The 18,923-nt window shown below is 40.6% G+C and overlaps 1 protein-coding gene across 1 annotated transcript; it reads right to left on the reverse strand.

The window, feature by feature from the left end:
- Nucleotides 1-14,405: 14,405 nt before the first annotated feature.
- LOC107194205 (uncharacterized protein K02A2.6-like) lies at nt 14,406-15,182 on the reverse strand. The gene has a single exon (XM_015583794.1). The coding sequence runs from the start codon at nt 15,180-15,182 to the stop codon at nt 14,406-14,408; it is 777 nt and encodes a 258-aa protein (XP_015439280.1).
- Nucleotides 15,183-18,923: the final 3,741 nt, after the last annotated feature.

Raw genomic sequence — 18,923 nt, forward strand, 5'->3', positions numbered from 1 at the left:
CGAAAAATAGCTTGCGGATTCGTATTCAGCGTATAAAAGTCTATAAAAAAAAAGCTTACTAAAAATTTGTGATTTAAATACATACACACTGAATGGTGCATAAGTTATATTAAACATTACTAAAACCTATATCCTATTAGGTTATGATGTGAGGATCTTTATGCAAATTCAGATTTTTATAGATCAATTTACGGAATTGGAATTACGCCAATGATTTGTTTTCTTTATTGCAGGTTCTTTTGCGTCCAAAGTAGAGTAAAGTTCATATTAATCTTCAAGAAAATTTTTACTGTATTGTTTTGTACGCGATTACGTTTACGATAAATGGATAAAATCTTCGGTCTCGTTATGATATATCATACTAGACTAGCTATTTGAGGCATGTATGACACATTCGATTACATGAAACATAATCAAACAGAAGCATTATGAGGTATTAATATAATTTGTATCTTATTTTAAAATTTATACATTTCTTACTTGGTAAAACTGATTTTTCTTTGACCTTGATTTCTTTGAAGCAGTCTATGAGAAATTTTACATTTCTCTTTACAGACTGAAAATATAAATGTTTGTTGGATGAATGTTGTAAGTATTTACAAAAAAGATATTGAACTTATGAAATATAATTGTTCAGATATTGTAAATGTCATCAATAAGCATGTGTATTTTATCATTTTTAGTCAAATTATTCACTACATTATCTATCTTGTAAACATTGAAATCCTTTCGTTCAATAAATATATTGAAAACATTAGAAATATGCAGTGGTGAAAAACACATTATTCAATAGCTTACTGCTATTAATCGTGATGTAGTTATAGAGATATTTCTGACCTAATCTAAGAATCTAGAAAAATTATTTATGGAGCGTGAACGTATATTCATTCTTTTTGTGTTCACTTTTGTACATCCACCAAAAAGACTTCTTAATTTGGCATGTTGTTACTTTCGTTAATCCAACATAATTTCTAAAAACTAAATATTCATGACTGAACATTTTTGATGGTATATAGATAAAATTTACTGGTACCTTTAGTATATGAGTTTCTATTTTCTCAACAAATTAATTGCATTTGTCCGGTGTTCGAAACAAGCGAATATTATTTGAACTTGATTATATTTTTGAAGAAGAGAATTATGCAGGAATTTGCTGTTAATCGAGTAAATTAAACCGAGTCTAGTGTTCGACAAGTGAATAAAAATCCAATATTTCCACTATATTCCGAATTTGTATTCCATATTCTGGATTCGTAAAGTAAATTGGTCGTCCATCACATAGAGTGAAATGTATTTGAGGAATTCTCATGACATTGTGATTCGTGTCTTTATAAGTAACCCTACAAGATGAAAATCTACAGTAAATCATTTTCATATTCGAGAAAATCGATTTTGAAAGTGCATACATGACGCCACATTACCTCCACTGCCATTCTACACTATGGCACTTGCTTTCACCAACGAGTGAAGCAGCACACGCAGAGCTATTCTACTTTCCCCCATTACTATCCGACTTTCCTCCACTGCCATTCCACTTTTTCCCTTAATTCCTTTAATCTGGTCACTCTGGACCCAAGAACATCGGTGATTCAGGACTGTCTGTCAAAAGCAGTATGTCACCTTTTATCCAATTGCATAAGTACACGACAACCTCGTGGCAGTTCCATAGCCGTCACACCGTATTGTTTCTAAAGCTGCGTCTACACTATATAACATAATAGGTATATACATATATAATCAAGTTATAAAACTCTTTAGAGAAACAGAAAGAAAAATGTAATACACTGCATGGCATAACTATAACACCACCTTAAATTTTGTAATCTTTATGTATTGAGGTTAAAGTAAAAACGAATCACTTTTTTCTAGGGATTATATAATCTATTTTTTCTGGAGGAACATTATTTCTCAATGCAATTACTGACACTCCATAATTGGTTCGTTTGTATTTTAATCACAATACATAAGAATTGAAAATTTTAAGGTGGTTTTATAGTAATGTTACGCAGTGTATAACGTGATGTCATATAACATTTTGCGTGTTATAGAGGCACGTTATATGTTATCCATCAAGTGTGACGCCATTATTAGTAATGAAATGCGAAATGTTATACAAACTTGTTACATACTTGTCCAGAAGATATAATCTTGTAACAAGTTATAAAAACATGTTACATACCAAGGTTACGTAGCAATTTATTATGTAACATTGTTGTGCTATATAGTGTAGACTAGAGATGGTGTGCAAAATCACTAACAGTGATTTATTACAGTGATCGCAGAATCACGATGAGAGAAACACACACCAAAAAGAGCATTCAATATGATTTGAATTCAAATGTATTTGTGTATTTAAATATCTGTAGAAAAGAAAGAAATTATAAAAGAATGATTAACTATAATTATACAACATATATGTTATGTAACATATACATTAGAATTCATAATCATAAATCTATTCATTATTATTCTTCATTGTTCCTCATTATTCCTCTACTTCATGCAATATAACTCGCATTTTTATTTTGCTGTCGTTAATATAAAATATAGAGGCTACGTCACGCATGCAACGAACTGTTGTTATGTTCTCCACCATTCAAACACGATCATGAAAAATCACAAATCACTATGAAAAATCACCGTGATTGCGAACGAACATGATCGAATCGTTCGTGATTTACAAGTAGCAGTTCACGTCATCACTAGTGTAGATACAGCTTAACGCTTCGCATTTGCTCGACGGTTCATTCTTCCTTCGATTTAACGATCATTATCCACTCCAACAATTTTTAGAATTTTTCTTACAAATCACCCTGCGAACAATGCACACTCCTCGCGGTCTCGTTAGTCCAGCTCACTTAAGCCGTACTATGTCCGTCAGCTCTAATTTACAGCACCGACCGTTTCACCTGGGCAACGGACAGCAACAACAACAAAATAAAATCGAGGACAACAAAAATACTCAGGGGTTCACGGGCGACGCACTCACGGGAAAAATGATCACGCTGTATTAATTGTTCCCGCGGTAAATATCCGTCTTCTCCCCTGTTCGCCCGCGAGCCCGCGTAAATCCACGAAATCGTAGTTGTTTATAACAAACGCGCGAACGCCGTGGTTTGTGTCGACACAGAAAGCGGCAATAACGCGGGTGCTATTTAATTACCGCGAAATAATGTCAGAGAGCCTCGACAGAAACGGCGTTACGATAACGTAGGCCGTGTGGCAGCGTTAATTCAATTCAAACGAATCTCGCTCGCGCGCCCGCGTACGATACAATTAATAATAACAACAGGGAGTGGTAACGGACGACGGTATCGTTAACCACGAACAAAAGGATCTCTCTCTCTCTCTCTCTCTCTCTCTCTCTCTCTCTCTCTCTTCAATCTCTATGCGTAGACAACGCTACCGCGGAAACTTGGCCAGCAGACTCGCGCTCTGATTGGTCGGTGTTATTCGTAAATGTTTCGTTAACAAAGCCTCGGATAACATTTTTGCTAAGGAAAAAGTTGTTTCAAATCATCCCAGGAACCCCTCATTTCCGGGAGTCGAAGCTATTTCGGGACACCCTGTATAACTTACAGATAGTGAGTACGTATTAAAAATTATTTTGCAAATATCTCGCTAACTATTAGGTTTAGGACGTATGAAGGTCAACATATTTTTACTCAGAATTTGATACTCTATCGATCTATGGTAAAAAAATAGGTCATTCCGTTAAAAAAAAACAAGGTGACTTCTAAATCTCTCAAATGCCTGCACCCACAAAAAAAGCAGGTACATATATACATATATGTGTAATTCCCCTTAGTTTGTCTAGGGTGAGAAACAACGTTGACCTCCTAGTTAATTAACACGTTTAATTATAATTTACGTTATCACCGACTGGTTACGTGCGCATTGTGTATGCCGGACAGGTCGCGCGCGTCGGACATGCTAATAGGACTGGCGTTAATTGACGGTCTTTACGTGGCCTGTTAATGGAGAAAGGCGACCACCAAACCAGTCATTGACGAAGAACTAATGATGAAGCACTGTTATTGTCCTCAGCCTCGTGTTCAGATCCGACGATCCGATCGACCGGAACAGAGAGACGCGGGATGTCGATCATTGTTTGATGAAAATCGATTGAATTCGACTCGTGGGCAACGTGTCGCGTCTTAATTACACAATACTATCGAACAATTGCATTCCAAAGCGTTGATGGAATACTGATTCCATTTGGGATGATGAAGGGATTTACCGATCTCTGGTTGATTCAAACGTAGAGTCAGAGGTGAGCTCTAAGGGGATTTTATTAATACTAGACCCATCGAAGCATTCAGAATGACTGGTCTTCTTATAAGAATGATTAAAATGTTACAACAATGCATTTTCGCAGATTTCTCACAACTTCTATTGCAGTATGAAAATAAAGAAATTAGTTGATTTATAAATTTAAAGATTTTCAAAAGATTGTCATGTTTATAGACTGGATAGAAATAAATATACACTTATCGTCGGTAGTTCTAGTTTAGATGCATTATTTTTTCGAGAGAGGATTCGTCAACTACTCCAGAAATGGTATAAATATTTAGAAAGTGATGAGGAATATTTTCACGACTAGACTGTGTTGTGGTTTTTTGTAAATAAACATCTAATAAATGTCTGGAAAAAGCATTAATGCACTAAGCTTCTTTGAATTGTTAAATTAATTAAAGATAGAATTAATACAGTAGGGTTATATAATTATTAAAATAGTACATTGTAATTTTCAGTACGCTTATAATGATTAAATATTCAAGAGGGAGCAAACCACGAATTTTTTCAAAATGATTATTTTCTAATTTATATACTAGTTTGGAATATAACTTATTCTTATGTGATTCACGATTGTCTCGGGCAAATAGAAGTGGTAAAAATATAGGATTTCTAAGTTACTGCAGTCCAATACTTCTGTTATTAATATTAATAAGTTTTTTAATGAAATGTGTAGCACCGTATGTATTGCGTATTTATAACATTTGAACCACAATAAAATTTTTGGAATATTTCTTTTGTTCTTTATTCTATTAAAAAATATTAAGGCAAAATTCGTCTTATGTTAATACATTCAAATTTCGTGGAAATTGTAAAAAATGAAGTACGCGTCGCTGCATTATTTATGAAATGTGATGTAAAATTCACATGCATTCGCGATAAAATAAATATTTTAATATATTAACTGTATTCTACATAATTTTGCAATTAACAAAAGAGTGAATGTTCGTTGAAAAATATATAGTTGAAAATATGATTAATTTTTATTCCGAGAAGTCGAAAATTGTACTAATATAAAAAGTGATCATATTTTATTACTAAATTCCATATTATAATTCAGCAATTATTACTAAAGAAAGTACACTAACACTAGGAACTGTTCATGAGTCCGGAAGACACCATCAAAGAGTCGCCGACAGCGGTTTCCGGAAATCAGGATCAATCATTAAGATTGATGCGACCACTGAGGTTGATATCCAGTCTCCGTTACTGAGAGACGGTATAGTTTTCAACGGTTTCAGTATCGTCAGTTTAGGTTTCCTCTATCAAAAGACCCATTACTTTGAACTTTTACGACCTCGCTATAATGGATGTGCCGAAGAAAGGACGCGTGACGGACTTTACGAGATAACTGCAAAACTGTTATCACTCGTAATAAAGGGAACATCATAACGTTCAACCGTAAGACGATCGTCACAAATAAACAATTAAAAACATTTATTTCCAATCCTAAGATTCCATGAACCAAAATAACTGTCTTCTACTCTGTTGATACTTTTTTGTCATTTGTCGACGTATGGTGCGAACATAACCTCCAAAATCTGAACAAAACTGAAATTTTTGTTACGATACAAGTGTGCAAGCGAAGTCGTGATAACACCACAAGTTAGAATTGCGATTCGAACAAACTTAACCATAAATTTGAGAGAAAAGGGAGATAAAAACAGGAAACGTTATGATTAAGTGGAGTCCTAGTGCGATCGGCCGGAGACCCCGTATAAGTAGCGTAAAATTGACCTCGCTTCTTCCACCGTTTCTGCAAGGCGAGCATTCGAATAAACGGAAGAAGAAGAAAATACCGAGTGAGGCAGTAGATATCGATTCATTCCGTACAACGGGCGAGAAGAAGGTTACGAGCGAGAATGATGTTTCCGGTAGCAGGCATCCCGTGGGTGAGTTTCTCGAGTATCGAGGACCTTAGTTTTCATGAGGGAACCGTCTTTCGCCCGGAAGAATGCAGAAAGTGCCATTTAATATATCAGGAGAGACACTAGTGTCAGATACATCGAGTCAGATAGAATCTATCGAGATTGATTTCCTCGTGAATCGGTACAGTCGAGCGAGGATCTCGGGGCTTTCCGTCATCTTGTATTTCTCAGGTTCTCCGTGATATTCTCAAACGTGACACATTAACCATCGTGCACTGTTTGGGTCAATTGCTTCCGAAGCCATTATTCTATTTTTAATCATATATTTTATTCTAGGAATTAGAAAATTAATTGGACAACTAATAGCTTACGTGTATTATGATCTAGCGATAGGTAAATATTTTTCCTTAACCCAAGAGGAACTGAGGCTTTAATGTTCCTGTGCAGGCACCGTCGTCCTAAGGTTAAGTCGATTTTACTTCAGGTCCAATTTTATTCAAGGAATAGTAATGTAGTAGTTTATGGAGGAGTGCACGACGGTTAAGCAGACGTGAACATGGCTGTTTAACCCTTGTGTACTGTTTATACAATAATTATTACACTGATATTTATTAGGTAACTATTATATGATATCTGGACAGTGTCATACCTGAATAATTTGTGTCAAATTTATTTTCTTACATATTTTTTAATGCAAAGAACTGTTGGAAGTAAATTCAACCGTCGAATTGTTATCATTATGAGGACACAGCGATATTTTATAGAAATTCCCGTGTTTATAGTCTATTTTACAAGCATCGGGATAAATGAAAAATTCATTTCGTCTATTCAAGGTTTTCTAAAATGGAAAACAAATCATAAAAGTGATTCTGTTGTTTATTCTACCGTATTCTACGCGTTCGAATTCGCTATAAATGTATAAAATTTGCAGTCTGTGCATGTATTTTATGCATTCACAGTTGATGCAACCGTGTGAAGCATCAGATATTCACAAAGATAATACAAATATGATATATAACTATGTATAGCAACATTTGAATGGGAAAAATACTAAAAGCTGAAGTTTGAATAAGTCCAGGGTAAAGGATCGTTAATTTTTACGGGCGAGAGAAGCTGTGATATTTATTTCATACGGCCAGGCGAGTCATCAATCGTCATTCGTTGGTGAAACATCGATCACCGTTTGACACGATTTTCGGGAGGGTGACACGTTTCGCCGATCAACACAATCTCCAGGGGAATTCAATGCCGTGAGTTTCGACCGTTTCGCTGGAATGCGCTCACCACGATGATGCGTGCACCGATCCATAAATGCTGTTTCCATCAATAGCCGGAAGTTTTGCTGCTTCGTTTCACTTCTATTTTTTTCAGTAATCAGTATCAATTTTTAAACTGTTTTTTGCGGTTTTTCCAACCTTGAAGAATTCAGGCGTTATGATATTTTCCCTTTGACCGCGAGCGGAAATCGAGTCGCATTTCGGGTGGAACATGGATAGATCACTATGGCTAAATCTGAATAAAGAATTTACGTTTGTATTTATATTATGTAATGATATTTATTGTAATATATTATGGTTGAACTAATTATATTAAAAATTAATCACGGAATACTTCATTGTTGAGGTGAATGTACACTGTGGTTCACAAGTTTGAGGTTTGCTTCAGTCTTTAACAAATTCCCTCTAGAAAAATACTTAAAATATGATTACTACTCCCATTCTAATAGTAAGTCATTCTTGAGGAGTTTATTCTTAAAATATAAGGATGGGGAAATATTCATTTATATGAACCCTTGAAAGCATGAACAGTGTAATTCAATTTTTGATGAATTAACATCATTGGAGGATAGCTCAAATTTTACTCTATGATATCTTGTGTATAAACAGTGTATGTCTAGTTCCAATGTTGAAACATAAGATTTTTTCTAAATTTATAAATATCTCAAAAGCATATTTAGTGACTTACACCACCAATGTTTTCAAGGGCTTATGTATAGAATGTAATGTACTTGAAACTTTCAAGTCATCAACGCCATATTAATCGTTTATCATCAATTATCGAAGGAGGTATTATAACATGGTGTTCCATGTAATACATGGTTGTAAGGAACAATTTCATAACTCCACAAAAAACTCAATGTAAGAAGTTCAATGAGAATTTAAGGGTAATCTAAGAAATGGTTATTTGAAAGAAGTGTTTATTTGCAGGGGAAAAAGTTGATAAGGTCACGAAGTTTTGTAAAAAACAAATTCATTTCTAATACAGTTCTTACTCTTGAAGCTTTTGGGTGTAAGCCGTGTCCTTGTGGAAATGTTTTCTCAACGTTTCGCAAGTATTGCAGCTAGCTTCATCACGGGGTCAAAAATCTACTATTTAGGTTTGTCTAGACTCTAGACATTCGTCTAGGTTTACGCTGAAGTCGCAATAGACTGTGCTATTTGTGAGATATTTATGACCTCGCATTGAAGACACGGAATTTTCTTAAGCACTTGGGTACGACTGGAAAATAACAGTTTCTGTTTAGAATAAGAAAAAGGCCAGTCGTACTTTTTCTCAACAGCAACTAGTGATGGATAACCGAGCTGTTCGAACGTGTTCGAGTAGTACGGGAAAATCATGAAGCTCGTTCGAGCTACTCGAATGAGCTCGGGTGACAGACTTATGACCTCAAGGGAGACCCGAGGCTCTGGCACGCGAAGGCTCGGCGCGTGGAGATGTTATCCGGCTGCCGGCAACCGACCCTCGGATTACAATTAGAGATGGCGTGAATTGCTACTTGTGAATCACGAGTGATTCGATCACGTTCGTTCCCAATCACGGTGATTTTTTATAGTGATTCGTGATTTTTCGTGATCGTTTCTGATGGGTGGAGAAACCTAACAGTTCTTTACACGCGACACATAACCTGTATATTTTATATTAACGACATCAAAACAAAAATTCAAGTTATATCGTATAAAGCGAAGAAATAATTACAAACAATGAAGAATAATGAATAAATTAAGGATTATAAATTATAATCTACATGTTAGCTAGCAAATCATTATTTTAGAATTTCTAGTTTTTTTCTACTGATTTCGTAAAAACACAAATATTCACAATAATTCATCGTAAAATCATATTGATTACGTTTTTCTGTTTAAAGATCAAGGACTTACAATCGCAGTGAGCAAATTCATTCAAGATACAAAAATCGCAATCACGTTCGTGAATGAAGTTAAATCACGACCGTGATCGTGATTCGGCGATCTCTATGATAAATCACCGTTAGTGATTTTGCACGCCATCTCTAGTTACAATGTAACACACGGAATAAATCACCGTGCTATGAAGTACTACGAATATTTGCAACTTAGAATACTCCAAGAATATTAAGTCTGTAAGCAAATGATGGGATATAAATATAATAAACAATTATTTTACTTCATCGAAAACGCAAAACTGATGAATAATCCCACCTTTCCCTTAATACGAATTCTATGTTATTAAATATAGTCCGATTTATGTCGGAATCTTCTACATTTATTCATAACATTTTTAAGAAAGTACACTGAAAGGAGTAAAAGTTTAAATTTTTATTCATGGGTGATTCATTCCGTGTGTTACATTGTAATCCGAGGGTCGGTTGCCAGCGGCCAGATAACATCTCTACGCACCGAGCCTTCGCGTGCCAAGCCTCGGGTCTCCCTTGAGATCATAAATCTGTCACTCGAGCTCGTTCGAGTAGCTCGAACAAGCTCGAAGTATCATTTCGTTCGAACAAGCTCGAACAGCTGAGCTCGATTACCCATCACTAATAGCAACGGACGTATCGTAAACTCGTACGTGATGGAGAGACGATCCCGAGAATTTGTATCCAGATCCCGGAACAAGGGACCCTTTGTGCAGCGTCCTGCGAGGCCTACCTGAGAAAATGAAGACACGCGGCCAATAGGCGTTGCGCAATTAACTCCTTGCCTTATAACATCAAATCGGACACGTGATGACGATTTCAAACTGGATTTAATAAACATGTATACCATTCATTTTCTCTGAGTGGAAGTGAAATTCTGTTTCATTGGTATTAATATTTAAGATTTAGAGTTAATAATACACTTGCCCTAAGAATAAAATTCTCTTTGTATCTAGGAAATTATTAACGATAAAGTAATGCTTAAAAGTACAGCCGTCAAAAAAATCGTAAGGTATGGGGTTAAGAAACCGCTATCCATCAGGATTCGTCCTTTTGATTAATCACCACGGAACTTATCCCTCCAACATCTCTTTGGAGGGAGATTTGGAACTAGAACGCTAATATAGTGTTTTCTTTCAGACCAGAACCGTTACAATGCTCACCGTGAGCATACCGAACCTTTGAGGTTAATGAACTGTTACAACTCTCACCTTGTACATACTCCGTGAACTGTTAAACATATTCAGTTTTATTAAATACTTTTTGTTGAGTTTAACCGAGAGTGTTATTGCTTTAACCAGCGGCAGTTATTCCTAGCGCTCGAAATACATACTGACGTGTGCCCTGTGGTGCTTCTCTAATATAGTGGAGCTTGCTCATGTTCCAGTTCATTACTTACCAATCAAAAGAAATTTTAATTGGTCAGCTGAAGAATTAAAAAACTGGGAGGAGGGAGGTCCAGATTGGGTTCAGGTGGTGTCCTATGCCTTTGCCCCTGTACCCTCTATAACAACAGTAAGAACTGTACGATGCCGGGCCACGAAAGCCTAAAATCTCTACATATGTAATTTTACGACAACTATAATAATATTTTTGAAATATTCAAGAAGGTGATAGAGGGTGAAATGTTCAATAGGGTGATAAACCCCAGAACCAATGAAAAACACAGTTTTAGTGATACTGACTGATTGAGAGAGTTTTTAACTTTAAAACTGCTCTCCTGTAAAAAAACAAAAAATATGACTTACCATATTTTTCCCCTATGCTTTTCATATAACATCATACAAGAATTAATGTCACGTCAGTGACTGCAAATAAATAAATTTTCCATTCAAATGCTCTGAATATTTATATTCACACAACGAAATGCCGTCATTTTGTGAACAATCGAAAACGTTCATCCTTTCGAGCCAAGTCGACCTAATCGTCGCTTCTATCGCTTTGTCGTACGAACCGGCCTTTGGCGGTTCCCAGTTGACATTCACCGGCGTGAATCCAATGGAGCTAGGTTTCCAATTGTTTATATTGCGTGCGTGGGTGGTAGATGCCTGTGCCCCTTGTTCTTCCGTCCCTTCCCTGGGGAACGAGGGGATAAAACGGGCCGGCTGCGTGCCGGGGATTCGACCAGTGTATGCATACGACTTTCATTTCCGCTTTCAGAGATCTTTGCGGACATCACGAACGACGAACTGTACGACGCTTACGAGCGCCACGCGGAGGATTATCAGCGGTCGGAGGGTGACTTTGAGGAGGATAAAACGGAGCGTGAGAGGGGAATAGGAAAAACCGGGTTGTGGTGGTCGTTGGACCAGTGCGAAAGTTACGCCGATCTGAGCATACTGGAAGATGAACCCGGGACTACGGATCCGTATTTGTCCCACGAACTGTAAGCACCTGATCTGACAGCTACCTACATACGTGGACCCCGAGCCAGAGTATATTTAGTCACATTTTTCAAACTTTAAAGCTGAGCAAATCAGAGATACAAAAGCCTGGCAGCGTTCGTTAAGGAATTCACGATTAACAATCGATACCTTCAAACTATTGAATGGGCTTAAGAGAAATTTCGATATCTAGTAATGGTGAACATTGCATTAAGTCTTTTACGTGATCAACTGTTTGACTCGAAACAAGATATGGACTTAATATCACTGCTACCTACATTATTATATTACATTGTTATATTGAACGCTAAACGATTTAGAATGAAATAATTTTTAAACATGTAACATGTCATCTTTTAGAAAAAGTGGACTTAATATATTTGTCTCCTGAGTCCAGATATACGTTTCCGTTCCACCGATCGTGTATTTTTCAATTTTTATACAGGGTATCGCAAAAGAAGCGTTACCATTTTGTTTTTCAGCCATTTTTTCGGTTGAAGTTATGATGAATTATCGGTTTTATTTGACACTCGTGTAGTCTGGAACATCTAATTTTATCGTGGGATCATTGACGCCCCAACAACGTGTTACTGTGATAATTACATAGGTACGAGAAATTTGCGTTGATTGGTTTCAATTCCCGATTTACAGTTTGCAGATCCTTTAGGAAAGATCACAAGAAACATCTAAAAAATAAATGTTGTTGTAAGAGTGTGTATTTCTACAGTAGCTAGATATGGCTATTTGGCTGATACCATATTTCACGCATAAGTGGAAAGACTGAATAAACTATTGATAACATAATATGTATTTATATTGTTCCATTTACACTGTTATGTAAAAACAAAATGGTAGCAATTCTTTTATGACATCCTGTATTTGCAATACGACCATATTATATGGCATTCGTTGCAAAAGGGACGAAATGCAAGAAATGGATCTACAAAATTCATAACAGTATATGGATAATATCATATTTCTGTGTTCAGATGACAGAATGCGATACGTGCGGTTTTCCAAATTTCACAGTACAGGAAGTTTCAGGCTTGTTCAGCTGTGAAAAGTTGTAATGCTTTTAAAACAAATGATTGCCACGTCGCCTTTTTTTTAAACTACATGACACAGAAATATCGTGTTTTGCCAATTTCTAGATTTTATCTACGGACACACGTAGAAGATCAATTTTCATCTGAATTTCGATAAAAATTAGATATCACATTTTGCCATTTAACCACAGATTTAATGTATACTATGTTTGTAATAAAAAACAATGAGTGAAAACAGTTTATATGCTACCGATGTGCATAAACATTGCAACACTATTGTACGAGAAATGAAACCAAACTGAAATATTTTTCTGGAAAGTTTATTATAAAAATCAATCCTTTAGAGCTATGCAATTATGTGAAGGGAACATAGCATTTACAAATTATTATACTTTAGAGCACTGTAGGGGCTTTGAATAATTTTTTTAGTGTTATATGCCATTATTTTAAACGTAATTCTAACATTAATTTTTTGCAAAACGGCTAAAACGTTCAGAATGAAGAAAAATGTAGGTACATTGTTTTCTAATGTTTTTTCTAACCCCTTCTGTCTTAAATTATTTACTATGCCACATGGAACCTTCAAGCTTATAATATGAGTTATAAACGCTAAATAAGTTAATGATTCCAAATGCAATCACACAAGCAGAAAGGGTTAAGTAATAAAAATAATGAATTCCAGGTAGAGCAGACTTCTAATCATGTAAACAGAGCGATTCATTCTGCTTGTACGATGATCGTCGTTCTTAAAGGATAACACATTCAGTAGATTCTATTAAAAAATCTATAACAAGGAGAGATCTCATACCATAATTAATTGTTTTATAACAAATTTCGCTGGTCTTATGCACACCGCGTGATGCATAGTTTCTACTTCGTAACAACTTGATGACAGCGCATCCATCAGGTTCTTGGTAAGAAGCGTGACGAACGCGTTCGTGAACATTTGATGGCTAATATTTCACAGAACCGAGGCATCTCGAAGTGTTTCCCGCCGCGAGGCAACGTATCCGCGCGTCATCCTATGAATTCATAATCTCGAGCCGGCTTCAACCAGCTCCAGTTCCCTGTTTGGAGAACGGGATCCTGCGAGTGACGAGGGAAACTGAAAGGGAATTCGTTAAAAAATAAGATAATCTATCTACCGGGTGTCCGCGCGAACAGTGTACAGACCGTTATTTTTTAAACTGTTGAGGTGATAGGGTCCGGGTACACTCAACAAGGCGGGAATCTGTCGTCGATACGTTTTTATTATGCGTCGGTCGAGTTAGACGCGTGTACGTACACTCTCGCGATTCCTCGCCGCGGCGTCACCCCATGGGCACGGGGACCCCCCGCCGTCAACCCCGCGTGCCCCCCGGGCCGCGCCCCGCGCGCCATCGGCTACGTTCAGGGAAACGGCACGAGCCGTTCATGTCCGCGGAATTCGCCCTATTACGCAGCGCTCGCCACATCACCCCCCCCTTCCAGAAGGTACGCTCGCGTGACAGTTCGTTCGATTTTTGGTTGTTTTCGCTTCTTACTTACGTTTAAATTAAATGCCTAACTTATGCTACTATTTACAGGTATATACATGGTTCACTCGCGATCAATCGAATCCGGCTTGGAAACGCTCCGGAAAACGAATCCTTCTACCCGCTCATGTCGTGAACGGTGTACGGCGCGCCTGCGTGTCGTCGTTTTGCGACGTACGCGTTTCGGCTTCGACGACCACCTCGCGAGCGATCTCTCCGCTGTTCTCGGGTCGTTCGAGGTCGTCGGCTATGACGAACGCTGGTTTGAGCCTGTCGATCGAGACTCTTACCTTCCTGTCTTTAATTCGGATGACGAAACTCTTGTCGTCTCGCTCGACCACCTCAAACGGCCCGTCGTACGGGGGTTGCGATGGGCCCCTGATCGCGTAACGGCGCAAGAACACGTGTGGTGATGACCACAGTTCTTTGAAAATGAAAGGTTTCCTTGCGCCGTGACGGGTGACCTGTTGTGGCTTCATGTCGTCGACGCGCCTTCTCAACCGCGTGACGAAATCCGAACTAGCCACCTCGTTGCTGGGCAAGAAAAATTCGGCCGGCAAACGAATTCCGGTGCCATACACCATTTCCGCCGCCGTCGCGTTCAAGTCCTCTTTGATCGCCATGCGTATGCCGAGCGGTGCGATGGGTAAGATTTCGACCCAGTTACCCGTGTCGTGGCATTTTATCGCTGCCTTCAGCTGCCGGTGCAGTCTTTCTACCACTCCATTGGCCGCGGGATGGTAGGCCGTTGTGCGTATATGCGTCGCGCCCAACAGTCGGCACAACTCCTCGAAGAGTCTCGACTCGAATTGGCGTCCCTGATCGGATGTTATCCTCAAGGGCACGCCGAATCGTGCTATCCACGCGGACAGAAAAGCCGAAGCAACGGTCGAAGCCTCCATGTCGGCGATGGGGACCGCTTCCGGTCAACGGGAGAACCGATCCACGCACGTGAGGCAGTATCTGCACCCCTGCGAGTATTGCATCGCAATGATATCTAAATGCACATGCTCGAATCGACCAGCTAAATCTTGGAAGTCGCCGACGGGCGCAGACACATGTCTTGTGATTTTGCATCTTTGGCACGAGATGCATTGGCGCGTCCAATTCCTAGTGTCCGTATTTACGCCCGGCCACACGAACCGGCGAGTCACGAGGCTCTGCGTCGCCCGCACACCCGGATGCGACATTCCTTGCAACGAGTCGAAAACGCCCCGCCGCAAACCCCTGGGCACGTAGGGTCGCACGATGTCGTTTGCGAAATCGCAGTATATTTCCGCAGAGTATTCAGGTGTTCGCGGTGCTGCTTCTCGTCCTCGGAGACTATCAGAAAATCGTCGATATACGCGTAGACGAAACTCAAACCGCGCGTGATCTCGTCGACGAATCTTTGGCACGTCTGGGCTGCGTTACGTAGCCCGAACATTGTGTTGGCCGCCTCGAACAAACCGAAAGGAGTCGTGAATGCGGTTTTCTCGACGTCCTCCGGTGCGACGGGAATTTGGTTATACGCCCTCACCAAATCGATTTTCGAGAACAACTTTTTACCGTTCAACTGATGTCCGAAGTCCTCGATGTGCAGCGGGGAATATCTGTTCGGTACGGTACGGGCGATTAATGCGCGATAATCACCGCAGGCGTGCAAGGTACCGTCTCGCTTCGGGACGACGTGAAGTGGCGACGACCACGGGCTCTTCGACGGCCTGAGGACGCCCTGCTTGATCATCAGGTCGAATTCCGCCTTCGCTTCCCTCAATCTGTCCGGGGCGAGGCGGCGGGGTCTGCTGTGCACCGGCGGTCCCGGCGTCGTCTTGATGTGGTGTAAGACGTTGTGCCTCATCGTCTCCCGCCGGGAGACGGGCGGTCGCGTCAGATCAGGGTATTCCGCCAGCAACTGGTGATACACCGATTGTCCGACGACGGTCTTGATCGTAGCGGCGTCGGTGTTCGCCGCGAAACCAAGAGCCGACAATCCTGTCGTGGGGTCGACTAAACGTTTATTTCGCGGGTCCACGAGCAGGCCGTAGTGGCACAGAAAGTCCATTCCGATGATGGGCGTATTCACGTCCGCCACAACGAAGCGCCACTGGAACTCGCGGCGAAGAGAGAGGTTCAGCTCTACCGCGATTGTACCGAACGTCGCGATACGCGTGCCATTAACCGCGAAAAGTTCGTACTCGCTCTTTCTCGCGAGGCCACGCACACGGCCGCGCGGGGACACGCACAGGTCGGCACCGGTGTCTATTAGGAAAGAAATCTTCGACCTCCTGTCGGTGACAAAGATGCGGCGAGACACAGAACCGTCGTCGCGCGCCGCGCTCACGGACGGCTCTTCTCGTTTCCCTTCCAATTACAGGGTGCCCAACACTTCGTAGCGCGATCCTTAAAGGTTCGGTGGTACCAGCACACGTCGTCCTGGTCCTCCTTTTCCCTGCTGTGGGATCGATTGTGTCGTCGGGGTCGTGACGGGGCTCGCCGTCGGTTCCCGCTGAGTGCGCTTACCTCTAAACGCAGTTGCCGAATTTGTTCCTGTAACTCATCGAGTCCGCAGCTTTCGACCACCGAGGCGATGCGTCCGGGTTCCGGTCGAATTTCGTAGACACGGTCCGCCATTTCGGTCAGCGAAGTAATGTTCGGGTCCGTGGACGCGGCCAGAACCCGCTGGGTATTCGGTGGCAGACGACTCTTCCACAGCGTCAGCACGAAATCGTCCGGGATGAACGAGTTGGCGAGCTTCTTTAGGTCCCTGAAGAATTGCGAGGGGGTTCGGTCCCCGATCTCCTCGCCCTCCAGGAGTCTTCGCACCCCGCGTACTGTCGGACTCGGTGAGCCTTTTGATCAATTCGCGTTTCAAATGCTCGTATCGGTCTAATGCGGGCGGGTTGATCACTATGTCTTCAACGTGCTCGATGTGATTTTCTCCCAGGTTCGCAACAGTTATGTTGTACTTTGTCTCGTCTTTCGTTATTCGCGCCATCGCGAACTGCACGTCCACGAGCCTAAACCAAAGGGCGATTTTGTGCGGCCAGAATTGTGGAATCCGTAACGACTGCTGGTTTATAATGCCGACGGTGTCGGTGTCACGGCTTGTGCCGGCCGCGGCCGGGGGGGCGTTCTCACCGGCGTCCACCATGCTCGGCACTCGCGGATCGCGAAACGGTTTTAAAATTACACCTGATCACCTCCTTCACTCCACTATCACGTCGGGGTCACCAATTGAGGTGATAGGGTCCGGGTACACTCAACAAAGCGGAAATCTGTCGTCGATACGTTTTTATTATGCGTGTACGTACACTCTCGCGCTTCCTCGCCGTGGCGTCACCCCAGGGGCACGGGGACCCCCTGCCGTCAACCCCGCGTGCTCGCCGGGCCGCGTTGCGCGCGCCGTCGGCTACGTTCAGGGAAACGGCTCGAGCCGTTCCCTTCCGCGGAATTCGCCCTATTACGCAGCGCTCGCCACACTGTTTGAAATATGAGAGATGCCACGAGGTTATTAGCTAATTAACGTCCTATGGCGAATTTTTTGTTAACATTATTATTTTAAGAGATATGAAGCTTATGTTTGATTCTTTAAATGAAATTGTAATACATATATTTTTTTTTGGATCACTTGATAGTGTGTTTCTAGACAAATTCAGTAACCTGTGACAATGACTCTACGAACCTTACCATTAGAGGAGTGAAAAGAGAATAATTATTCAAGAATTATATCAAGAATAATTATACAAAAATATATAATAGTAATATATAATATATAATCAGGACTTCCGTTTCTGGTCGCGGGCATGACAGTCGTACGAATCACAGTGACAGTCAGTGTGAAGTAAAGTAGAGTGTGGTGGTGAAAGAAAGAAGTACGAGTGTGTGTGGAAGTTAGGAAAAGGGTGAGAAATTAGTAGGGTGAAAAGGGAAAAGAGGATAGGAGAGTGAAGACAGAAGAACAAAAGAGATAAGAAGGAAGCATTTGGAGGTTAGGTGTAGGCAGCAAGTGTAGCGGGGCAGGAAGAGAAAGACGGAGATACAAGTGGAGAGATCTGTGGGAGAAAGAGGGAGTTAACAGAACGGGCGATAAGGAGGGAGATTTGAAATAGGAAATAGAATAGAAGAGAATAGAAAGGGTAAGAAAGGGATAAATGGACGGAGAAAAAAGTGACGGGAGGAGAGAAGGAGGGAAGGGAGAGGAAAAACGAAAAGGGATGTTACACAAAGAGGAAAGATATAGAAGAGATACCACAAGTAGTGTAGGGAGTAGCATGGGGAGTCTAGACAGTATATGGGGGAAAAAAGGAAGGAGAGAGAAGGAGAAGATGGTTGGGGGAGGGTGAGGTAGAAAAGGGAATGTTTAGGAAATGCACCAAGACGGATAGATCACCAGAGGGAAAGAAAAACGGGAAGAAAGGAGAGGGGCAAAAGAAAGAAGAGGGAATCATGGAACGTATGATAAGGGAAATGATGAAAGAATTAAAAGAAGTGAAGGAAGAAATGAGAAAAGAAAGAGAAGAGAGAAGAAGGGTAGAAGAGGAATGGAGAGGAGAGAGGAAAAAATGGGAGGAAGAGATGAGGGAGCAGAAGGTGAGGAGAGAAAGGATAGAGAAAAGAGTGGAGATGATAGAAGAAAAGGAAGATAAAATGCAGGAGGCGAT

The sequence above is a fragment of the Dufourea novaeangliae genome, unplaced genomic scaffold (assembly GCF_001272555.1).
Source record: "Dufourea novaeangliae isolate 0120121106 unplaced genomic scaffold, ASM127255v1 scaffold35, whole genome shotgun sequence".
NCBI lineage: Eukaryota > Metazoa > Arthropoda > Insecta > Hymenoptera > Halictidae > Dufourea > Dufourea novaeangliae.

Excerpts from the sequence above, each read along its gene's own strand:
- LOC107194205 (XM_015583794.1), bottom strand. The coding sequence starts at position 15,182 with ATGGAGGCTTCGACCGTTGCTTCGGCTTTTCTGTCCGCGTGGATAGCA.